Source organism: Spea bombifrons, chromosome 3 (genome assembly GCF_027358695.1).
Source record: "Spea bombifrons isolate aSpeBom1 chromosome 3, aSpeBom1.2.pri, whole genome shotgun sequence".
Classification (NCBI taxonomy): Eukaryota; Metazoa; Chordata; class Amphibia; order Anura; family Pelobatidae; genus Spea; species Spea bombifrons.
In genome coordinates, this window is record NC_071089.1 from 117,424,055 (window position 1) to 117,449,528 (window position 25,474).

At 44.1% G+C, this 25,474-nt stretch overlaps 1 protein-coding gene across 1 annotated transcript in view; it reads left to right on the forward strand.

The window, feature by feature from the left end:
- KIF13B (kinesin family member 13B) overlaps positions 1-25,474 on the forward strand; it is a 78,969-nt gene that overhangs the window by 36,396 nt on the left and 17,099 nt on the right. Inside the window, exons 10-32 of the mRNA XM_053459259.1 lie at positions 616-727; positions 2,518-2,730; positions 4,867-4,977; positions 5,809-5,943; positions 8,259-8,389; positions 9,893-9,979; positions 10,314-10,498; positions 10,630-10,840; positions 11,321-11,483; positions 12,624-12,770; positions 13,385-13,534; positions 13,800-13,928; positions 14,430-14,603; positions 14,814-14,971; positions 15,137-15,269; positions 16,519-16,665; positions 17,439-17,468; positions 18,422-18,521; positions 18,779-18,905; positions 20,058-20,113; positions 20,276-20,400; positions 21,016-21,192; positions 22,076-22,168. Coding sequence (XP_053315234.1) covers positions 616-727; positions 2,518-2,730; positions 4,867-4,977; positions 5,809-5,943; positions 8,259-8,389; positions 9,893-9,979; positions 10,314-10,498; positions 10,630-10,840; positions 11,321-11,483; positions 12,624-12,770; positions 13,385-13,534; positions 13,800-13,928; positions 14,430-14,603; positions 14,814-14,971; positions 15,137-15,269; positions 16,519-16,665; positions 17,439-17,468; positions 18,422-18,521; positions 18,779-18,905; positions 20,058-20,113; positions 20,276-20,400; positions 21,016-21,192; positions 22,076-22,168 — 3,094 coding nt within the window. The remainder of the gene's footprint in view (positions 1-615; positions 728-2,517; positions 2,731-4,866; positions 4,978-5,808; positions 5,944-8,258; positions 8,390-9,892; positions 9,980-10,313; positions 10,499-10,629; positions 10,841-11,320; positions 11,484-12,623; positions 12,771-13,384; positions 13,535-13,799; positions 13,929-14,429; positions 14,604-14,813; positions 14,972-15,136; positions 15,270-16,518; positions 16,666-17,438; positions 17,469-18,421; positions 18,522-18,778; positions 18,906-20,057; positions 20,114-20,275; positions 20,401-21,015; positions 21,193-22,075; positions 22,169-25,474) is intronic.

The window sequence follows — 25,474 nt, forward strand, 5'->3', positions numbered from 1 at the left end:
TACCGTTTATTTACGAGAAATCCCTTGGATGCCCAGGTGGGATCTCTAGCCACTGATCTGGTCTAAGTTAAATATTTAACAAAATATATATATTTTCTTTTTGTACCCATCTCGGTAGAAACACAAAATAAAACCCTTTGCCCCCCAACCCCAATTTTACCCACTTTTTAGTCCTTGGTTGCAAGGCTGATTGTAAAAAGAGAGGCTGATTGTATGTTTTTGGCGCAGTATTGCAGTCCCAGAATTTTAACCAAAAGTGTTTCTTTTTATTCATCTGGAATTCCTGCATGTAGGACGCCATTTTATCTTTTTAGGCCCCTCCTACTAGTCTTCTCGGTCCCACACTTTTGCTTTACTTTGACATAATTTGTAAACCAGCTGAACTTACAAAACCAAAAAGCAGCTGGCAAGCTGAACCAAACTGAGAACATGAGATGGAATCCTGTCCTTCTTTTAAGACATTTAGGACATTATTGTTGTTGATTCTTTTAAAGCAAACTTAATTCATCTTTAAATTGTAATAACAATGTAAATGTGTTGCTTTTAATCACCAAGATGCTGTTTGTTTTATTATGTACATAACTCACTATTTTAACTAATTTTGTTACTTTTTAGGTCCCTCACCACCCTCGGCCTGGTCATTTCTGCCCTTGCAGACCAAGGTGCTGGCAAGAATAAGAACAAGTTTGTCCCGTATCGGGACTCCGTACTGACATGGCTGTTAAAAGTAAGTTATTGATTTGGTTAAAACTCATAGGGTATATTTAACATAACTAGATTGCGTACTCAATATATATTATATACTCTCTGGCTGTATAACTAATCCCGTCCTTATAACCCGTTATATCCCTGTATATTCCTCATATTATATATTATATACTCTCCGGACGTATAACTAATCCTGTCCTTATAACCCGTTATATCCTGTATATTCCTCATATTATATATTATATACTCTCCCCCCCGTATAACTAATCCCGTCCTTATAACCCGTTATATCCTGTATATTCCTCATATTATATATTATATACTCCCCCCCGTATAACTAATCCCGTCCTTATAACCCGTTATATCCTGTATATTCCTCATATTATATATTATATACTCTCCGGCCGTATAACTAATCCCGTCCTTTTAACCCGTTATATCCTGTATATTCCTCATATTATATACTCTCCGACCGTATAACTAATCCCGTCCTTATAACCCGTTATATCCTGTATATTCCTCATATTATATATTATATACTCCCCCCTGTATAACTAATCCCGTCCTTATGACCCGTTATATCCCTGTATATTCCTCATATTATATATTATATACTCCCCCCCGTATAACTAATCCCGTCCTTATAACCCGTTATATCCTGTATATTCCTCATATTATATATTATATACTCCCCCCCGTATAACTAATCCCGTCCTTATAACCCGTTATATCCTGTATATTCCTCATATTATATATTATATACTCTCCGGCCGTATAACTAATCCCGTCCTTTTAACCCGTTATATCCTGTATATTCCTCATATTATATACTCTCCATCCCGTATAACTAATCCCGTCCTTATAACCCGTTATTTCCTGTATATTCCTCATATTACCGTATTTGCTCGATTGTAAGACGACCCTGATTATAAGACGACCCCCCAAATCTTAATATTAATTTAGGAAAAAAAGAAAAAGCCTGAATGTAAGACGACCCTATAGGAAAAAAGTTTTACCAGTAAATGTTAATTCATTTAAACAATTTTTTTAAATAAAAGCTATGATTGAGAAAAATATTTTGGTTTTATTTCCTTCTATTTTCCAACCTACCCCCCAGTTATGCACATCTGCCCCAGAAATGCCTTATACCCCCTATATGCCACTGTGCCCCATGATATGCCTTTTAACCCTCTAAATGCCACTGTGCCCCATGATATGCCTTTTAACCCTAAATGCCACTGTGCCCCATGATATGCCTTTTAACCCTAAATGCCACTCTGGCACTTAGAGGGTTAAAAGGCATATTATGGGGAAGAGTGGCATATAGGGAGGTTTAAGGCATTTCAGGAGGCAGAGTGGCGTATAGAGGGTTAAAAAGGCATTTCTGGAGGCAGAGTGGCATTAAGGGGGTTAAAAGGCATTTCACAGAGCACTCTGCCTCCAGAAATGCCTTATGCCCTGCATTTAACACTCCCCCCCCCGCCCCACTTACCGGTACTTCTGAGTCTCCTGTCATGTAGCTGGGGCAGCCGAGGGTTGAGACAGGAGGATCCAGTCTCTGGATCTTAGTCGTCTCATAGTCAGACTTTGAGGTCTGATTATAAGACGAGGGGTATTTTTCAGAGCATTTGCTCTGAAAAAAACCTCGTCTTATAATCGAGCAAATACGGTATATATTATATACTCTCCGGCCCGTATAACTAATCCCGTCCTTGTCACTTTAATTTTTAAAAAATGAAAAAAGTTATAACATTTTATTTTAACAGTTTAAGGTATGGATCCATTTTTTTTTTTCTTTTGTTCTTGCAGGACAGCCTCGGCGGGAACAGTAAAACTGCCATGGTGGCCACCGTCAGCCCCGCCGCTGATAACTACGACGAAACTCTGTCCACGCTGCGATACGCAGACCGGGCCAAAAATATAGTCAACCACGCCATCGTCAACGAGGACCCCAACGCCCGTATCATCCGAGAGCTGCGTGAGGAGGTGGAGAAGCTGAGGGACCAGCTTACCCAAGCAGAGGTGAGGGCTTACGTATATATAAAACAATAAATAATAATAATTAGTAGAAAAAACATTCTTGCACGGGGGGGGGACCTCCGGGCTCCAGCTACGCGGAGCGCTCCCTTTTCGGGACGTCGGTGGGTAGTCCTGATGAGGCCGCATGCAGGTGCAGATGGCCTTCACCTTCCAGACATCTGCTGCCTCCGTGTCCCCTCTCTATGGGTCTCCGTGAGTTCCGTGCTGCCTGCCTTGGCTTTGTGCCTACAGCGCCCCCTGGTGGATTCCACCTTCATGCTATTAACGATGCAATGATACGGATGTTCTGAGAAATGCAGAGCTGTCACATTCTGGGACGTGGCAGGCGTGGGAGATTTACAGTTATGGGAACACAAAGGCAGCCTGTGAAAAAAATAAAAAAAATGGGGTCCTTGGGTTAAAAAACTAGGCTTACAGCCGTCTCAATGAAATAAATCAATCAAAAGGATCAATGTGCTGTCTAATTATTTAATGGTTATTTAATACACCTCTCCTTTTTTTCCTGGGAGATAGCTAAACCCGGCTGTAGCCCCTAGGGCATTTCTCGGTGGTAACTGTGCCCCAAACATCTTGCGGTCGGATTCACGTCTACCGTTAACCCTTTTTAGATGTTACATTCCGGTGTGCAAAAATATGTTCTAAATGCTGTATCGTCAGATTTGGTCTTTTTTTGTGGTTTTAGCAAATTTAGATGATTTTCCCTTTGAAGCACTTCAGCATGGCAGCCGCCACGTGCCGTGATCCATGGCGTGTATTGTGAGATACGACCGTTTCGGCAAGGCATGGTGCTTAACTTATCAGAACGATAGCTTATGGATAGTTCTGTGATCTGTGTATAAATATACGATGGCGTTTTAAACACCGCGTTTCTCACGTCCGCGAGGAAGTCTGCCTCTGCTTCTTGTTGTGACGTTTTAACCTGAATCTCTGCCCTTCGCTGAATTCCTGCGTGTTCATGTGCTGGAGTTTGGCAGAGGATGCCGGCCTGTGCTTCCCGGCACATGCGGGGGGGGGGGTACCGCGCCGAGCCAAGAGAGAATTAGCATAGACTGATGGCCCCCCTATGTGTGCACGATGGCTTTGAACATGCCCCTGGAGAACAGAACCTCAGCCATCGGGTCTTGGTTTACAAAAGTTCTTTTTTTTTCTGATTGCTCAGAACAATACATATATTTTAAGATTGGGTGATTCCTATTTTTTTTTTTGTACAATTTACAGACTGCTTTTCTGTTTATTCGTTTTTTTTTTCAGCCAATACTTTGCTTCTGCTTAGTGGAGCATAAAGAACATCTTACGAATAATATAAGATTACTAATATTCTATGCAACTGTGTTTTTGGCTGCTTTATTTATCTTTTGAGGGGTTTTTTTTATTGTTTTGTTTAAAAAAAAAAAAAAACATTTTTTTGGTTTTTCTCCCTTTCAGTACAAAAATATAATAAAATATTGCTTCTTTTTTAGCACTGGCAAGGCTAATAAAAATAAAGTAATAATAAAAACCCTATGCCATACATCAGGCACTGACCGCTGAGATTCTGATGCACATCTGTCTGTAAATAGTTGGTAAGCTTGCAGTTGCGTGTCAGAATTCCTAACGGCGGAAATCTTCTGTGATGAAAACGGTTACAAAAGGATTTATTAAAACTGCTACAATGTAACCTTAATAACAAAATGATTATTTTTGGGAAAGGGGTGGGCATCGAGCAGTGCTGTACCAGAAATGATGATTTCTGTTGGGAGTGTTTAGTTACAAAACCGCTAAAATCAAGTAGAGGCACCGAACCTTTAGAAAATGCTAGTGTAAAAACAAAAAAAAAAAACATGGGTATTTTATGCTGAATTAGTAGCAATTTAAGTTAATTTACAAAATATACATAATACAATGATAAAATTTTATTTAAACAATTTTTTTTTTAGTACTTACCGTATGTAGGAGTTTGGTTCTAAGGATGGTGGTACCTATTTAGGGAAGCCTTGTGATTGTTTGTTGTCAATTCTCCAATTGTTTGGGGACCTTGAGTGTCTTTAGAGATTTTTCTTAAAAAAAATGTTATTTATTTTTGTATATATATATTTTTTTTATTTTTTAAAATGTTTTATTTTCTGCTTTTACTTGCAGTCCATGAAAGCTCCCGAGCTGAAGGAACGCCTGCAGGAGTCCGAGAAACTGATCCAAGAGATGACCGTGACTTGGGAAGAGAAGCTGAGGAAGACGGAAGAAGTCGCGCAGGTTTGTACATCACGAGTGCTGATAGTGTGTGTGTGGGGGGGGCATTACAGAGCAGCATTTAAAATGTATCCCAGCATTCTGAATTTTAAAAAAAAATGACAATATATCTGTCTTTTGTTAGATTATCCAGATTCTAAAAAAAAAAATTATTAAACTATTTTAACTTATTTTAATGAATCGATGCACGAGAACTGAATATATGCAGGGCAGGGACAAGCAGAGATAGTTTGTGGATACAAGGGGCAGATTTAGTGGCAAAAATGGGACTGCCCCATGCAAAGCGGGAGAGTTGGGAGACATGGATGTTTCGCCAAACACACCAGCGGTTGGGGAGTGGGGCAAATGCTTGTGGGGGGTATTCTGCGGAATCCTGCCATGCTTTTGTAAGAGGATGTCACAAACATTTAAAGAGCTCATGCAGCTATCATATGCATGAAAGTGCGTGCCGTGGCCGGAGTGTCCCTTTAACTCTTGGAGACGCGTCTTTTCATTATATGGGGGGGGTTCTGTGATAGATAATTAGCTAATTAGACACGTTCCCATTAACACTTGTCCCATAGTGACACAGAGCCAGAAATGATCTGACTTCCTCCCTTGAGATGTGGACGCGGTCTCTACTACTACCTCGGGAATGTCTGCCTTTCCCACATTGCCACCTGCTGGTTAAATCCGGCATTTTTTCTAATCGGTGTTTAAAGGGAACCTCTTAGAGCTTTCAGAACTCTATTATTCCTTTATAGTAACCGGACGGGTCCAGAGATGACCATTTGTTAAGAAAATGTATATTGAGATTTTTAACGCCTCCTTTTTATGCCTTTTATCCTCACGCAGGAGCGCCAAAAGCAGCTGGAAAGCCTCGGGATCTCGCTGCAGTCGTCGGGGATTAAAGTCGGGGATAATAAATGCTTCCTGGTCAATTTAAACGCGGACCCGGCACTCAATGAGCTCCTGGTTTACTACCTGAAGGTAAGAAGCCAAGCTGTCCATAGGGCAGCGTCTGTCACCTTACAGAAATAAAACCCGTGTGACTCGCCGGAGCGTTAAAGATGTCCGACGCGTATTTCCCAGCATGCACCGGGTCACCTGTGTACAGCTGGCAGTTTACTTTTGGCTGACGTTGGTTATCAGGGTCCTATAACCCAGCAGAACACTTTCTGACTCGTTGTACCTGTCGTGGCAAATTTAGAGCATTATGAGAGACCCTACACTAACCCTTATTTATTTTACTGGGAGGGTGGTAGATAAATGGAACAGCATCCCAGCAGAGGTGGTAGAGGGTAATACAGTGAGGGAATGTAAACATGCATGGGATAGACATACGGCTCCTGAATCTAAGACGAGACCAACGACTGATTGAGGTTTGAGTCTTTACAGCAGGAGTAACGGGCGGACTAGACGGGGGCCGGATGGGGCCGATCTGCCGCAGTGTCTATGCCTGGCACTTTGTTTTCCTGAGTACTGTTCCCAGGAAGCAGTGATGCGTTGGCCCTGTTTGTCTTCTCCTTGGCCGAGGGCAGGATTTGTGCGGTGTAAGCACGGGGCGGAGGAGGTTTTTTTTGTGTATTTTTGTCAGATGGGGGCACTTTGCGCTGTGTCAGGACTTTCGGGGCTGCAGGGATGAGGGTCTGTTGTTTAACATTTGCTTAGTAATCAAACCCTCACACACGTCGGAAACTTTCTCCCGTCCCACAAGCAGCTCCTTCCTTGCGAGTCACTTGCGCGAGTAAGGGCTGTGTGTGGGAGTCCTGGAATACCGGCGTCCCGGACTGCACCGGCAGCAGCCAGAGGCACAGGGACTTGGACTCCCGCCGCGGAATTCTTGTAAGAGTTTGGCATTTGTTACAGAACCTCCGAGCATTTGGGTTTAATGCAGTGCAGGGCATGGGGGGTGCAGTTCAGTGCAGCGTAGGTGCGGTGCTATGCAGTGTCCGGGTGGGGTGTCTTGAACTGCCTGAACCGTTGTCTTGGGGTGCAGGTCAGCGCAATGCCACATTGTTTTGGGGTGCAGGTTAATGCTGTGATCTGTAGGACATTGCAGGAAAATGCGTTGCCAGTCAGGTTACAGGGCTGTGAGATGCAGGTTAAGATTGTATGTTACATTGTGACTGTGTATGTTCTTGTTTTGCCTGATTATGTGTATTTTTAGAATTTGTCAGTTAAATTACTAAAGAATATTCCCTTCCTTTCAAATTTTTGAGACAGGCAGTTGGTTTTTTTTTAGTCCAGATTAGACTTGTGCATTCGGATTCGTACAGCTTTCAATTTTAATGAAATTTGGGAAATATGTTTTTGTACGAATGTTTAAAAATAAGGTGGAAGCCCCAACGACACAAGTGAAAGCGAAGCAGAGAGCTCTGAATTTTTGTTTGCATTCCATTGCTTTTTTAGTGGCACTCTCATTCGCGCACTCTCATTCGCGCACTCGGCAGCCCCTTCTTGTTCTTCCGTCTTTTTTTCTTTATCCGCTGCTCCCTGAACCGGCCTCACTGAGCCTCCGCGCACACCCTCTCCACTGATTGGAGGAGTGGTAGAGAGGCTGTCCCCGTGTGGCTCCGCCCTTTTGCGGAAGTACCCCAAGAAGCCAGAGTATTGCAGACATCGCAGAGAAAGAGAAGCATTTTACACCTCAATGCGTTATTCTGTCCACTCGGAGTACTTCCGCAAAAGGGCGGAGCCACAGGGACTCCAATCGGAGGAGAGAGTGTTCATGGAGGCTCCACCCTTTAGAAGAAGCGCTCTTGGAGGCCTGGTTAACCGGCTGATACAAGGGAGAAGCGGACAAAGAAAGAAGACGGAAGAAGCAAAGTTGTGAAAAAGAAGACAGGGACACGAGAACAGTCGGCAGAGAAGGTACTTTGTGAGAGAGCGTGCGTCAGGGAGGTGAGAGAGAGTGTGCGTCAGGGAGGCCGGAGAGACCGCATTTCCAGGAGACGTGGGGGCTCTGAGTATCGCTCTGCCCCTCGGTTATAAAGCTATCTATAAAGATGTGTCTGCGCTCCGGGGGCATGTATTTAATCCTGTAAACCCCAAAGGGGTGCGGAGCGCGTCTCCCAACACATCTCGCAAAAAAAACCCAAAACATCCCTTTTCACCAGAAAGAGGATCTGCCACCTGGTCAGAGATTTGCATATGGGGCTGCAGTTTGTTTAGTTTTTTCATTACTCTTGTACCCTCCTGGCCTTTTTAGATTGCATCATTACATTTTATTACTTGAGTTTTTTTTATGTTGGAACACTAACTTTTCCAGGATCTGATTGGTAAGGCGTCTCAATCTCTTTCAGGATCACACGTTAATCGGCTCCAATGATTCCCAGGACATCCAGCTCTGTGGTATGGGTATCCAGCCTGAACACTGCGTCATAGACATCACGTCAGAAGGACAGGTCACGCTTACCCCGATGCAAGGCACAAGGTAATGACGCACCAAGTGCCTGAAACTACTCCCCCGAAACAGATTTCTATACACTTAAAAAAATAACAAAACTTTTGTGTCTACTACAAAAATATATAGTTATAGGATAATGCTGATGAGAATTATATATATATATATATAATATATATATATATATATATATATATATATATATATTAGCAGAAATGTACGAATAAAATGTATAGTTCCACCTATTTTGTATCTGAGTGCAGCATTAGAAACTTCATTCCCAGTGGTGTTGAGTGTCCAAATCTATCCCACGTATAATACTTTTTTTTGGGGGGGGGGCCACATAATTGTCATGTAACACAAAAGCTGGGCACTGATAGGTTGTTGCCATAGAGTGCAATTAATGTTTTAGCATGATGAGACAGGACGTTTAACTCAAAGGGATCTGAGCTTGACTGCTCCGTAAAGGTCTGGGGAAGCCAATGGATGCATTTGGCCACTAGGTGGCGCTTTGGTTCTTGTCCTGCATTCCTTCACCTGGCCACTAGAGGTCTCTCCTGCTCCACCGAAACCAGGTGAAATCTGAGATTTAGCTATTTAACCCCCTTTAGCTGTTAGAAAAGTTTTCATCAGGTGGGAGCGATTCCTCGGCATGGAAGGTCCGGGTACGTATACAAAGGCCATTCTTACTCTGGGGCAGATTTCTGTGCGCGTGAATCTGGGTGCAACAGAAATATTAGAGGTATAATAATAATAATATAAGTAGAGGTGGGGTGACTGATGTGCTGTAATTGGTTATTCTACCCATTATGTATACTTTTTCAATATCGTTTCTGTAATCAGAGTCCTCAGATAGAACTCTGTTGAATTAACCCTTTAAATGTCAGTGGAGGAGCTAATACAGTAAGATTAACCTGTTGAGTGCCAGAGGGTGAAGCCTTTGGGGGCAGTATGTCGGTGTCTTCATTCGCAAACCAATTTTAGTTTCTTCTTAAAATTATATTACTTTCCGACTCCTGCTTTTTAGTCGCAATCACTGTGCTGATACAGCGCATTCCCTGCATGCCTCGCGGCTGTTCAAAAGAAAGCTAGGGGTCGGCGAGTAGCAAGCCTGGTCCTGCTTTCGTCTTCTACTCGTCTTATTCACTCCGGTTGCCTCTTGGCGGTATTTACCCGGAGCTACAGGAGTATTAACCCATTAAGCTAAACCTAAAGCAACCTGCTCGTGGGCTACCCGCGGCATCTTCCTAAAAACCAGAGAACAAGGCCTCCTTTTATAACCGCAGCCGGGGAGCGATTCGCTTCATGCGTAGTGCGGAGGAAACTACATTCCAGATCAGACTGTTCAGTAAACCGAGGCAGGGCTTGTGTTTCCTAAACAATCTCCAGACGGTAACCCTAAACTTCTAGACCGCGGGGGGATCCGGACCCTCCTCGCTTTCAATCTCCGTAGATCCAGATCACATAACGCACTTCTTATTATATCCTATTTACAGCCGTAATTATTAATTTTTTCTTTCTGCGTTCATACAGGACGTATGTGAATGGATCAATGGTCAGCAGCCCCACTCAGCTACAGCACGGGGACCGCATACTGTGGGGCAACAACCACTTCTTCAGGTACCAAGTCTCCCGTGGCCTAAAGCTCTGCGTCTCCTGAAACGTGGACCAAGACACTTATGTTCTAGGCTACCAAGTCACCAAATTGTTCTTCCATAGGGTCTGCCCAAGCTGTGGCCCCAAGTGCCTACTGGGTTATCTACTGGGCTATCCTCATGGTCATTAATGCCCTTCCTATGTCCTCAATTGTCTATATTGTCCTTGACCTCTGTGTAGGAGCTTATGATGCAGGTTGTTTCCCGTAGGTCTTATAATTAGTAAATAAGCAACATTTTTTGCCAGCCTTTTTTTTTTATTTATTATTTTAACTGCGTCTAACGTTCCATTTTTAAAGAATAAGTTTGCCGAAGAAGAAGCGCGAGCGGGAGGACGAGGATCGGGACTGCAGCATGAGGAACAGCAGTAGCTTTGAGCAGCTAGACGCGGACGGAGACACCTCCAGCGAAGTGTCCAGTGAGATCAACTTCAACTACGAGTATGCGCAGATGGAGATCATGATGAAGGACCTGGGGAATAATGGTACGTTAAGGAGGCTAGTGCTTGGGGGCCCCACAAGGCATATAGGGGCCGGGGAAAACTGAAGCCCCCCGGCCTCCCCGTGTGTCTTATAGCCGTCTCTTTATGGGGCATGTCGCTTTCCTTGCGTGTAGATCCCATGCAGTCCATACTGCAGATCCTGGAGCAGCAGCACGAGGAGGAGAAGCGCTCCGCTTTGGAGCATCAGAGGATCATGTACGAGCACGAGCTGGATAAGCTCCGCCGCAGACCGTCCCCCGAGAAGCAGCACTACCGCAGCATGGATCGCTTCTCCATGGGCTCCCCCAACGCCCAGCAGCGCTTGCGGCAGTGGACAGACGAAAGGTGGGACCGTTCACCGACTCACCCACCGGTCCTAGAGGGGCGTATTCTCTAATGGGGGCAGTCACATCTGTCTCCTGTCACCCTCTAGAATCCCACCTCTGATACTTGTATAGCACGTTCGTGAAAACAATAAAGTGTTAATTTTGCATATTAATATGAAAAAAAATCACTTTGATTTTCTAAGCCGCTCTATGCAGGAGCCGCCGCCTTGCTGTCACCAATCAGTGGCAGGAAAACACTCCTATTGAGACATTTTGTGCGCGCGGGGGTCTCATTAGACTCCCCCAGAGCTTTGTCACAATGTGTTCGGTGGAATATATCGCCGGCACAGCAAATAGCTGGGAGCGAGGAAAGGTATATGGGGATGCGTATGATGGATGGAGCGTCTCTTACCTTCTTATCTGACCCTTTTAATTATATTAAACAGACGGACCCCCGACTTCTGATTTGTCTTTTAAATGTTAAATGATCTTTTTCCAGAGAGGAGCTGCTCACTCAGAGCTTGGTGAGACTGCGGGAGCAGATTGCCAAGGCCAACCTGTATGTCCAGGAGGCAAACTACGTGGCGGAGGAGATGCACAAGAGAACGGAGTACAAGGTGACGCTACAGATCCCCGCTTCCAGCCTTAACGCCAACAGGAAGGTGAGTGGCGGAGGGCACTAAACGGCGCGCCATACACAAAATCTATTGGCAATTATCCTTTATCGCATTAACCTGTTACCTGCTGCTCATCTCCTGGAACACTGATGTATCCGTTGCAATTTAATGCCTCCGCAACCATCACACCCTGGTACCCTTATTAATCCAGAAGCAAACCGTACTCGTACAATCAGTGCCGTTTAGTGGCATCCCAGAGGTTAAATATTTCATCGTTAATCCCGTAATTCCCTTCCTGGGTCTAAATTAATTGGTATAAATTGTCTGACTGACTGCTCTTGCTTGGACTTTTTAAAGTATTTCTGTTGACTGAATCCTAAGAAACAAATACGTTTGAAGTGGATTCCGCATCTTAACCACCCTTACTGTTCTCTAATCTCCACTACGCAGGCTGGGTTTGATTTAAATAATAAGACTCGATTTTTAAATGTAAAGACTCATTCTTGCCGGAAGTTTATAATCTTTAATTTCTGCAACCAGATAACAATTTCATGTTTAGAATAATAACCTGTCGGATTAGTAAAACGGCGATATCCGAAACGATTCTAGTTTAATAGGTTAATCACTCATTTTTGGAGAACTATTTAAATTGTTTGATTCAAACTAAATCTATAACATTCTATAGCGTACATATTCTTTTTTTAATATGTTTATTAACTGAAGTGGTTAAACCAAAAATCTATACTAAAAATACAAAACTAAGTCCTATTTCATGCTGAATAAACTTTGAACTATAATATATCTTAAATTAAAAAAAAATATATCTTTCGATTTTTCCTCCAAAACCATTACTTTAAAATAAATTTGATTAAAATCCAAAAAAATAATTAAATATAATATTATAAAATATTAAATTAATGTATTTTTTTTTAACATTGTTTTTAATCTTATTTTCATAAGGTTTGGGTATTTCCCGCTTTGTATGTATAATATGTATAAGCGCTTATTTTTCACTTTATAAATTGGAATTTAAGGGACTTTTTTTTTTTCTTTTTTATTTTTTTTTTATTCCGGCCACTTACATTATCCATCTCCATGTGTGTATTATAACCGTGTTTGTCCTAAGCTTTTCCCGCGTTCTCTTTTGCGGCCGTTAAATGGCGGTAATTGCTTGTGTCTGTGCAGCGCGGGGCCGTGATGAGCGAACCCGCCATCCAGGTGCGCAGGAAGGGCAAAGGGAAGCAGATCTGGTCCCTGGAGAAGTTGGAGAACCGCCTGGTGGACATAAGAGAACTTTACCAAGAATGGAAGAACTGTGAAGAGGACAATCCAGTAAGTGTCGGCACCCACGACGTAAAAGAATGAAACCAAAGCCAAACAAGTGTTTGAATAGAACGCTGGCTGCAGTTTTACGTATTGCCACCGGGGGCATCCGTGGTATCATGCCTTATGTTTCCATGACTTGGTCCTTCTTGTGCTCCACTTTCTGCGGTTGACTCGTTAAGGGGAGCCATTTATACGAGGAGGACACCAGTTTCTTGTCACATTGTATCTCTGTTATATCTTCTATTGCGCGGTAAGGTCTTCATGTATGGAATACACTAACAAGCGCTGCCCTTACGGTTTCTCTGTGGGCCGCGTGTGTCTTCTGAAATATATATATATATATATATATATATATATATATATTAGCTTAATTAGGGTTTTTTTGCCTTCTTTTGGATCAAGAATAGGCAGGTTAGGTAGAAGCGTTGAACTTGATGGTCTTTTTTCAGCCCTATGAACTATGTATGTAACTATGTAAATGTATACATTACGCGGTGACAGATGCCTCTCTTAAACCAGCGAGAAGGACCTGCAAAGACCAAGTGTTTCATTTGCATTACCTTTGATAATTCGTTTTGCTGTTACAGTTGTTGAAATCCGTTCCTTCTCCTCGTTTAAAGGTGATCCGGGAGTATTTCCGACGCGCGGACCCGTTCTACGACGAGCACGAGAATCACAGTCTCATCGGGGTAGCCAACGTCTTCCTCGAGTCTCTCTTCCATGATGTAAAACTTCAGTACGCCGTCCCCATAATAAACCAGAAGGGAGAGGTTTGTGCTCTTAATTTTAACCCATTGTTTCTGTGTTTTATTGGCAAATAATTAGCTGCTGTCCCATTTATTTTTTTATTCCGGGATGCCATTCTGTTTGCTGGTCGCGTCAGCGAGGAGGTCTAGTGTGTGTCTAGTATGTACTATATATACTATATATATTATATGAATTACCTCCCAGAATCCTCTGTGTCTGCTGTATGTGTTTGGCTGATGCCCACTGATCTGCCCCTTATCCCAGCATTTCTGCTCCTTTGATGCATAGGTTTCCGGCCGTCTCCACGTGGAGGTTGTCCGGGTGAGCGGAGACATCGGGGAGAGAATAGCCGGAGGCGAGGATTGCGCAGATCTCTCGAGCGAGAGCGAACCCCAGGAGAACAAACTCGTTTGCATGGTAAGCATTGGCGTAACTGCGGCGGTCGCAGATGCCACGGGGCACGTGCCGCTAGGGAGCCCGGTGCGACCCCCTTGTTCATGTCTCCTAATACCGATTCAAAATAGTTTAGAAAGGGCCCTTCGGACCCGGACCGCCCCGCTAGCGTGTTAGTGAATATGAGTAAGTAAGGGGGCAAGCGGCAAAGAAGGCACAGACAAGTTGTCTGGGGGCAATGATGGCACAGGCTAGCTGTTGAAGTTTGGGGCAATTTTTGCACCAGGGGCCCCTGGTTTCTAGTTACCCCCTGATAAGTATGACGGCATTCTTACCAAAATGGCTTTGGAGTGAACAGCGCAACGAAAAATAGTTTCCCCATCAACTGAGAAGATGGGCAAGTCAGGCTGGAGTGGAGTGTTAGCTCCCTTTAACGTATGCAGCACCTCATCTAACGCTCATGGAGAATAAAGGCTTCCTTCCATGCAGCTCCGCGTTTAAATGCGATCCCGTTTCTACTTCCAGATTAAAGTCCTCCAGGCCACCGGTTTGCCCCAGCATCTCACCAACTTCGTTTTCTGCCACTATACGTTCTGGGACCAGCCCGAGCCGGTGAACGTGGCTCCCGAGGTGGATCCCAGCGTCTCGTCGCCTGTCGGCAAGGAACCGCAGTGCATGGTGGTGTTCGATCACTGCAGAGTAAGTCTCTCGCCCGCTCGGTGATTATCTGCGTTTATTACCTTTCAGACAGGTAGGCGACGATAGGTCCGCCTCGCCTAAGTTATGATAACCGAATAGCCGATCTGTACATCGTGGATTCTAGCGATTCCGTGCAGAATGCGCTTTTATCTGGCAGCCCGGAGCTTCCGGCGTCGATAAATTAGTTTGGATTATCTCCGTGTTGCTCAGGAGTTCGCGGTGAATATCACAGAAGACTTCTTGGACTACCTAGCGGAGGGGGCGTTGGCGATCGAAGTCTACGGGCACCGGCAAAGCGACCCCCGCAAAAACCCTGCCCTTTGGGACCTGGGAATTATCCAAGCGAAAACACGCAGTCTGCGAGACCGGTAAGAAGAGACCGGTCGTTTGAAGCTTATCTCTCGCTTTAATGTCTATAGGAAGAGAAACATGTGAACTATAACATAAAAATGCTTTTATTGGGAGCGTGCAGCGGCGGGCAGACTATGCTCTGTGCCGCCTCGGCCCTTCATATGAATGTCTTGGACCCTCAGGTGGAGCGAAGTCACTCGGAAGCTGGAATTATGGCTTCAGATTCTGGAACTGAATGAGAACGGAGAGTACTGTCCGGTGGAAGTAATCCCAGCGAAGGACGTTCAGACGGGGGGTATCTACCAACTCAGACAGGTAACACCGGTGGGGCTGTAAATCCTCTACTAACGGATGGCGTCACGTCAGTCTCCTCTACGTGGAGACCTACATGCTTCATGCAGTCGTACAGCGTTTAAGGGACAGTTTAATGTCCCTGGCAGACCCATTAAAGAAGTAATCCTAACCCTCTGCGAACACCTTAACATGCGTTCTTCAGAGTGGCACCGATAGGCTGTTGCCCTAGCAGCTGAAAAAAAAACTGCTGAAATAATAAAATGTTTGTTTTCTTAACATGCTGGCGGGTGAAATGTTTTCCTGGCCAAATAGGACTTTTAAAGAAAACCTTAAATAATGGAGGATTATGGCTGTGATGCTATTTGGCGCTCCTATGACATCATGAGGCATCATGGGAAATAAAATTCTAGCATTAAAAAACTTTCTAAAGGCTGAGGGGATTTAAAAGAATCTATTATGATCAATAAAAGCCTCCGCTCAATAGAATACTGTGGCTGGAATATAATTTTGTCCAAAGCTGTTAAGGATAATGGGAATTGTAGTACCATGCATCATGTGACCAAAGAGGGATGCCGTTTAGGGGAGCAAAAGAATCTGGTACAGAATCGGGCATCTAGAAGACAAAGAATGGGTTTTATTTACCCCGTTTAATTTATAAAGCCGTTTCCTGCTGTTTCTATACACATTATCGGGGCTTTTAGGGCAGTAGAACCCTGCGATACCCTCATACCCCGCAAACATTCCGACCTCCTAGAACAGAGGGGCATCAGGGGAGGAGAGGGGGGCATCAGGTCTCAAAGTGTGACTCTCCCTCTAAAATGGGACAGTCGGGTGGTACGCAGCATTGGAATCCATTGGCAGAGACCCGTCTCACACCTGGGTGGTCTCTTTAGGCGGTTGGTATAGAGAGCGCCGGGGGGTCCTCGTCTTGGAAAGCGCAGTAATGAATGGCTTTGGGGTAATTGCAGTAAATTACGAGATCCGTTGCCTTGTTTGTTTCAGGAGGAGAAACCTTTCAGTGAACCGCTTCTCCCGGGGTTTGTCTGGAAACGTCTTTGCCGCGTCTAATTGCTCCCAAGCGGCGTAAAAAACCCTCGTTTACCTCGTATCGCCGATCACCGCCTCTGCTATTTCGCTTATTCCTCCCCTAAAGTTTATTAATTACCCAGTAATTCACATCAGCCTCATCACGTGGCTTTTTTTTCGGAATATTCTGATTTTCAGGTGTTTTATCAGACCTTTTTGTTTCTTTTATTATTTTTGTTGACAGGGTCAGTCACGCCGTCTTCAGGTTGAAGTGAAGTCCGTTCAAGACTCGGGGACTCTGCCTCTGATAGAAGAGTCCATAGTATCTGTCTCTATAGGCTGTGTGAAAATAGTCCGTGCCAAACCAGCGAAAGGACACGAAACCCACCAGGTGCGAGTCTGTCTCGTGTGTTTATCCCATAACGAAGGATAGTATTAATGAAACTATTACTTATTTTTCTAATAAATATAGATATAGATAGATATAGATAGATATATATATAGATATATAAAAATATATATTATAGATATATAGATAGATAGATAGATAGATAGATAGATAGATAGATAGATAAAAAAAAAAAATGGAATATTGTATCTCTCAGCTTTAGACAATTTGACAACCTAATCAAAAAGTATTTGCTACAAAATCAACTGACTTATCTGTACGTCGGTATTATTAGTACATTTTATTTATAGAGCGCCTGGAAATTCACTCGTGGAGTATAATGCGTATTTTAATTTTTTTATTTTTAACTTGTGTAATAATAGGATAACTTTGTATCTCTGTATTTCCCACCTACTCCCTAAGTGGATGAGTCCTAAAAGCCTAAAATTTATTTAAAATTGGCTTCTTTAAAAGGATGAGTTAGTAATAGGTACAGGTGTTTTTTTTTTTTTTTTTTTTTTTTTTTTATAATATATATTATATATATATAATATATATATATATATATAATATATATATTATAAAAAAAATCATTTTATTTTTATTTTAATATTTTTTAGTATAGTGCAGTGAAATGTTTGGCGGTAGCTGCTGCTAACAAGTACAATCTGCTAAAACATTTCCCCGTGTAACACTATCCGTGGATAATATATATATGTATTAAATATTAATTTTTTCTTTGCAATGTTATATCAGAATGTATTTTCTTGTTTCAGAACGAAGGGGAAGACATTGACAGCTACCAGGTAACGTCTGTTCTTGTAACTGTGAAGCTTCTTCGATATTAAGACATTAAGACGGACCCGACTTGCGTAGATTTGGGCTTCCTTCCCCCTGATGGAATCGGGTCGCTTGCAGCACCGTAGTGAATATATTCTTTCGGCCGCTGCGTTGAAAGCCGTGTTTTTTATTTTTTTTTTGAGGACGAGGACTTAGGGATTCGTCACGCCTTTATATCTCTGTGATAGATTTTCCTGAAAACGATTCTGCGGCACGTTTATTGCATTCTGTTGTAAAGGGATACTTATTTTTATATGAATTCAATCTTTTTGCTTAAAGTTCCCAAAAAAGTATCACCCATGTTTACTTTCCTGCTGTTATAGTTTTGTGTCCTTGAGTGGATCTCCCCAGGTATGTGCCCATACCATATAAGGGCAGGGTGACACGCCCATACCATATAAGGGCAGGGTGATGCACCCATACCATATAAGGGCAGGGTGACGCTCCCATACCATATAAGGGCAGGGTGATGCCGCTGTGCTGTATAGGGACATGGTGTAAGGATAATATTCAGCACTCCCTGGCTTGCTGGTGACATTGTAGTGACCTTGTCAGGTTTTGGGCCCGTGCCACGCGGATTTGGTGCCCGGGTGCTCCCTGCTTTACGACGTCCTCTTTATACGCATATTTCAGCGTGGATTTTATGTCTCTTAATCAGCACATCTAGCCAGGTCTTCACTTCCCTTAAAGTGACTTGGCCCTGAATTGCCATGTAGAAAAATGACTCGCTGTAAAATCTTCGAGGAGAGGCAGCCATTTCTTTTGTGTTCTCCAGTAATGGGGGTAAAAAAAAGTGCAAACACGAGGAGCAGCCCCCTTTACGCATGCCATGCACAGACTACCGCGGGTGCTTTATAGGGGACCGAGAAGAGATTTATTTACAGATATTCCGCGTGACGCGTCTCTCCTTCTTCTCCAGGACAGGGATTTGGAGAGACTCCGGAGGAAGTGGCTGAACGCTCTGACCAAGCGCCAGGAGTATTTAGACCAGCAGCTGCAAAAACTGGTCAGCAAACAAGGTGATTACCGGCCCGGTAACCCAATAACGGGAAACTAACGCTACATTAATAATTAAAAAACATACACAACCGTTCAAAAGTTTTGGTTCTTGAAATAAATTCCGCAATAAGGGTAAATATTTTTCATTGTTTTTTTCTTTGTACCGGTTCCGGGTTTCCCGTCTTGGTTTAGTTCTTGATTATTTTTTACATGCTTTTGTGTTTTCTTTTTAAATTATTTAATGCTGCAGAATGAAATGAATGAAATCTCCCTGCAGATAAAAGCGAAGATGACGCCGATCGAGAGGCTCAGCTTCTGGAGATGAGACTCACTCTGACGGAGGAGAGAAACGCCGTCATGGTGCCCTCGGCTGGAAGTGGCATCCCTGGCTCGCCCGCCAACTGGTAAGCTGCCTGCTAGAACACCACTTTCAGGTGATGGGAGTAGTTGGGACTCGAAGCATGTGAGTGTGCGCGAGCTAACGCTTCGTGGCTGAGCGGACGCTTCCATGTCGCAATAAAAGCCCTTACGCTGGACCGACGGACTTGTGGCAAAGGTGGCATCCCCGCTAAGCTTATCCGTACGACCCATTCCACTGCCAATGCCTATGGGCTCGATTTATACACCTGTTAGTAATGAGTGCGGCTGCAACACTTAAACTCGGTCATACAGGGTATGTATATATTGGAGATCTAATAGTTTCATACCCCTCAGGTTAGTCAAACAACCTGGAGGACAGTTTAATGTTAACAGGCACATGCATCGGCACATTCGTCTGTCTCAGGCCTCATATGCATTAACGCGTCCGTGGCGGCCGGGCGTCCCTTTAAAGGATCTTCCTATACGTCGTGAAAATACTCCGCCGTCAGCGTTTTGTTAACGGTATAGGTTATGCTACTAATATCGCTAAGTTAACGGGGCCTTTGATCCCGGCCTTAAATTATTCCTCTCCTGATCGATTTAAATGTGACCTTCTGCGGGACGCTGATCACTTTGGCACTTTAGTCTCTCGGGGACGCGACGAGCTGCGTTGATAATTCTGCATTTCCTTCTCTTAAACGGATCCCGGTTATAAAACTTCATTAAGGTGTCTTTTTTCCCCCTTTACCGCCGGTTCCGTTCCTTTTAGTCAGCAAGACTCTCACGCTTTGAAGTTTCCTAAGCGTTTAAAAAAAAAAAAAAAAGCTAATTAAATTCTCACAAAATCCTTTTTGCATTAATTATACTTGAAAGCAGCTCAGAGGTGAGTTAATGCGGGACACAATTTAACGGTAATAAACCAGTCCGTAGCCATCATCCTGGATCAATTAGCCGGGACGTAATAATTATAAGTTGGAATAATATTAAGGAGCCTCTACAAGTCGCCATGAGTATAGGAAAGCTCGGGGCAGGCAGTTTACTAATCGCGCCTGGGAACTGCCAGAATTTTTGGACACAAATAAGCTATATCTAACTGTAGTGACTGCAGCCCGAATACATTAAACTTGCTCCTTCCATAAGCATGCACCCCCCGCCCCCCCCTTGCTTCACATAACTTTTGCCCCCCTGTGTTTCAGGAGTCCAGTAGCCGGAATGGAAACTCACATCCCCGTCATATTCCTCGATCTGAATGGTGAGTTGTGTTTCATTATTTGGACCGTGGCTGCTACTTTGGAAGAGTGAGAATTCCGGCGTTCAGCACTTGTGTGTTTTTACACGCGCTAGTGAACTCCGGTGATTTTTTTTTTTTTGATACACGATTTCTTTACGTGGCGCGTCTTTCTCTTCCGTCCAGCTGATGACTTCAGTTCCCAAGATGACAGTCATTACTCGGAACCCGCGGGCTTCGACGCGACCCTCATGGATGAAGAGGACGACGAGTTCTTCGACTTGCAGATAGTGAAGCATCTAGAGAATGAGGTTGGTACCGGGGGAGTTTTATTCTTTATTTCACATGCAATTATCATTTTGAGACCTTGCATTGGGGGCAGGGCCCCTTTAAATCAGATAAATACTGGATCTGCTCGATTATAAGGTGACCTCTTGATGAAAAGGGGGGGCTCTATTGGGAAAAAAATAAAACTGTTTTTGTTGCTCTCTCGTTGGCTCCCTCGTTTGCTCTCTTGTTGGCTCCCTCGTTTGCTCTCTCGTTGGCTCCCTCGTTTGCTCTCTCGGCTCCCTCGTTTGCTCTCTCGTTGGCTCCCTCGTTTGCTCTCTCGTTGGCTCCCTCGTTTGCTCTCTCGTTGGCTCCCTCGTTTGCTCTCTCGTTGGCTACCTCGTTTGCTCTCTCGTTGGCTCCCTCATTCTCTCGTTGGCTCCCTCATTCTCTCGTTGGCTCCCTCATTCTCTCGTTGGCTTCCTCATTCTCTCGTTCGCTCCCTCTCTTGAACTTTGACAACCTGTTCGTGTCCCCATCTCCTTTTCCGCAGTTCTTTCTTCTCTCCCCCCTTCTTGTTCGTCCGTCTTCTTTCTTTGTCCGCATATGATAATTTACCCTGCGCATTTTGACGTTCGTATCTCGCACTCTCACGTCAGGTTAAAGCAGAAGCCTCATGGGATTGCACCGTCCATAACTGCCCCCAGCTGAGTAAAGGCTCTGCGGCCGACGAGCGAGTCTTCCTGATCCTGCGGGTGACCGTTCAGCTCAGCCATCCTGCCGAAATACAGCTGGTGCTGCGCAAGCGGATCTGCGTCAATGTGTACAGTCGACAGGTGAGACCACCCCCCCCAGGCGGCTGCCAAGTCCAACGCTTCACCATGAGCAGCAATGGAGGGGCAACGCATTCCGCACTGTTATGCGACTCTCCCCGCTCACCTAATTGTAACCGACAGAGAATTGTCTTAAATGTCTGGACCTAACCCGAGCTGATCCAAAAAAACTGAACAGGCGCTCACTCGATCTCGGTAAAAACCACTTATTTATTCTCCAGGCATAAAAAACAGCAAACCGGTACATATCCACAAAGCGCTTTGGATGTCTCAGACGTGCCGACTGTCTCGCGCGTTTCGCACTTACTGACCCGCCTAATCGTAGCCACTTAAACCTGGCCAATATTGTAAGTGTTTTTGCTGAGACCGAGTGAGCTCCTCTCCGGTTTTGGGAAGTTGGAGAGGTTGAAGAGACTTTCAGAAGCACCTTTTTTGAAAGTCTTTTTTATTTTATTTTTTAAAGTCTTTTTTTTCATGCTGATCTGATGATCCCCAAGACAAGATGCAGAATTTATGATTAAATATATTAAATATTAATATATATAATAATATATTCATGATTTATTTTCACCTATCCTTGAAAATCTGTTTTAGGCGGCCTTTAGAACGCCTTTTCCTGCACTAATGCAGATCAGCAGACTTAAAATTTAAAGGTGCTGTTCCACTTAAACCAATCACTCCGGTCTCCAGCATGTTAAGCAAATCAACCTTAACCATGGCAACAATCGGTGCCTGCGTATTGGGTCACGTGACAGTTAAGGACCCCACTGAAAAATTTTGGATGAGGCAAAATTTTATTTGCCTTATTAATGCTGCATTTAATTTAAATCCCCCTCAGCATAAAATCTTTACTGAAATTACACTTTCTTGATCTTTTTTTTATTAGGGTTTTGCTCAGAACTTTCTCAGGCGGATGTCTCACCGAAGTAATATCACCGGATGCGGCGTCACCGTGGAAGTGGTTTCCAATGTTCCAGAGGTGAGCTCGTCGTGTGTGCTGTATGCGTGTATATACTGCCTGGCACGTACCAAATGATCCTGTCTGTTTGTATACATAATATGACCCCCCGGCGCTGTATACAGTAATATAACCCCCCAGCGCTGTATACAGTAATATAACCCCCCAGCGCTGTATACAGTAATATAACCCCCCAGCGCTGTATACAGTAATATAACCCCCCAGCGCTGTATACAGTAATATAACCCCCAGCGCTGTATACAGTAATATAACCCCCAGCGCTGTATACAGTAATATAACCCCCCAGCGCTGTATACAGTAATATAACCCCCAGCGCTGTATGCAGTAATAACCCCCAGCGCTGTATACAGTAATATAACCCCCCAGTGCTGTATACAGTAATATAACCTCCCCCAGCGCTGTATACAGTAATATAACCCCCCAGCACTGTATACAGTAATAACCCCCAGCACTGTATACAGTAATATAACCCCCCAGCGCTGTATACAGTAATATAACCCCCAGCGCTGTATACAGTAATATAACCCCCAGCGCTGTATACAGTAATATAACCCCCCCAGCGCTGTATACAGTAATATAACCCCCCAGCGCTGTATACAGTAATATAACCCCCCAGTGCTGTATACAGTAATATAACCCCCAGCACTGTGTACAGTAATATTACCCCCAGCGCTGTATACAGTAATATAACCCCCCAGCGCTGTATACAGTAATATAACCCCCAGCGCTGTATACAGTAATATAACCCCCAGCACTGTATACAGTAATATAACCCCCAGCGCTGTATACAGTAATATAACCCCCAGCGCTGTATACAGTAATATAACCCCCAGCGCTGTATACAGTAATATAACCCCCCAGCACTGTATATAGTAATATACCCCCCAGCGCTGTATACAGTAATATAACCCCCCGCGCTGTATACAGTAACATAACCCCCAGCGCTGTATACAGTAATATAACCCCCAGCGCTGTATACAGTAATATAACCCCCCAGCGCTGTATACAGTAATATAAGCCCCAGCGCTGTATACAATAATATAACCCCCAGCGCTATATACAGTAATATAACCCCCCGCGCTGTATACAGTAATATAACCCCAGCGCTGTATACAGTAATATAACCCCCCAGCACTGTATACAGTAATATAACCCCCAGCGCTGTATACAGGAACATAACCCCCAGCGCTGTATACAGTAATATAACCCCCCAGCGCTGTATACAGTAATATAACCCCCCAGCGCTGTATACAGTAATATAACCCCCAGCGCTGTATACAGTAATATAACCCCCCGCGCTGTATACAGTAATATAACCCCCAGCGCTGTATACAGTAATATAACCCCCAGCACTGTATACAGTAATATAACCCCCAGCACTGTATACAGTAATATAACCCCCAGCACTGTATACAGTAATATAACCCCCCCAGCGCTGTATACAGTAATATAACCCCCCCAGCGCTGTATACAGTAATATAACCCCCCCAGCGCTGTATACAGTATTAGAACCCCCAGCGCTGTATACAGTAATAGAACCCCCAGCGCTGTATACAGTAATAGAACCCCCAGCGATGTATACAGTAATATAACCCCCCAGCGCTGTATACAGTAATATAACCCCCAGCGCTGTATACAGTAATATAACCCCCAGCGCTGTATACAGTAATATAACCCCCCAGCGCTGTATACAGTAATATAACCCCCCCAGCGCTGTATACAGTAATATAACCCCCCAGTGCTGTATACAGTAATATAACCCCCAGCACTGTGTACAGTAATATTACCCCCAGCGCTGTATGCAGTAATATAACCCCCAGCGCTGTATACAGTAATATAACCCCCAGCGCTGTATACAGTAATATAACCCCCAGCACTGTATACAGTAATATAACCCCCAGCGCTGTATACAGTAATATAACCCCCAGCGCTGTATACAGTAATATAACCCCCAGCGCTGTATACAGTAATATAACCCCCCAGCACTGTATATAGTAATATACCCCCCAGCGCTGTATACAGTAATATAACCCCCCGCGCTGTATACAGTAACATAACCCCCAGCGCTGTATACAGTAATATAACCCCCAGCGCTGTATACAGTAATATAACCCCCCAGCGCTGTATACAGTAATATAAGCCCCAGCGCTGTATACAATAATATAACCCCCAGCGCTATATACAGTAATATAACCCCCCGCGCTGTATACAGTAATATAACCCCAGCGCTGTATACAGTAATATAACCCCCCAGCACTGTATACAGTAATATAACCCCCAGCGCTGTATACAGGAACATAACCCCCAGCGCTGTATACAGTAATATAACCCCCCAGCGCTGTATACAGTAATATAACCCCCCAGCGCTGTATACAGTAATATAACCCCCCAGCGCTGTATACAGTAATATAACCCCCCAGCGCTGTATACAGTAATATAACCCCCCCGCGCTGTATACAGTAATATAACCCCCAGCGCTGTATACAGTAATATAACCCCCAGCGCTGTATACAGTAATATAACCCCCAGCACTGTATACAGTAATATAACCCCCAGCACTGTATACAGTAATATAACCCCCCGGCGCTGTATACAGTAATATAACCCCCCCAGCGCTGTATACAGTAATATAACCCCCCCAGCGCTGTATACAGTATTAGAACCCCCAGCGCTGTATACAGTAATAGAACCCCCAGCGCTGTATACAGTAATAGAACCCCCAGCGATGTATACAGTAATATAACCCCCCAGCGCTGTATACAGTAATATAACCCCCCAGCGCTGTATACAGTAATATAACCCCCCAGCGCTGTATACAGTAATATAACCCCCCAGCGCTGTATACAGTAATATAACCCCCCAGCGCTGTATACAGTAATATAACCCCCCAGCGCTGTATACAGTAATATAACCCCCAGCGATGTATACAGTAATATAACCCCCCAGCGATGTATACAGTAATATAACCCCCAGCGCTGTATACAGTAATAGAACCCCCAGCGCTGTATACAGTAATATAACCCCCCAGCGATGTATACAGTAATATAACCCCCCAGCGCTGTATAAAGTAATATAACCCCTCAGCGCTGTATACAGTAATAGAACCCCCAGCGCTGTATACAGTAATATAACCCCCAGCGATGTATACAGTAATATAACCCCCCAGCGCTGTATACAGTAATATAACCCCCAGCGCTGTATACAGTAATATACCCCCCAGCGCTGTATACAGTAATATAACCCCCAGCGCTGTATACAGTAATATAACCCCCAGCGCTGTATACAGTAATATAACCCCCAGCACTG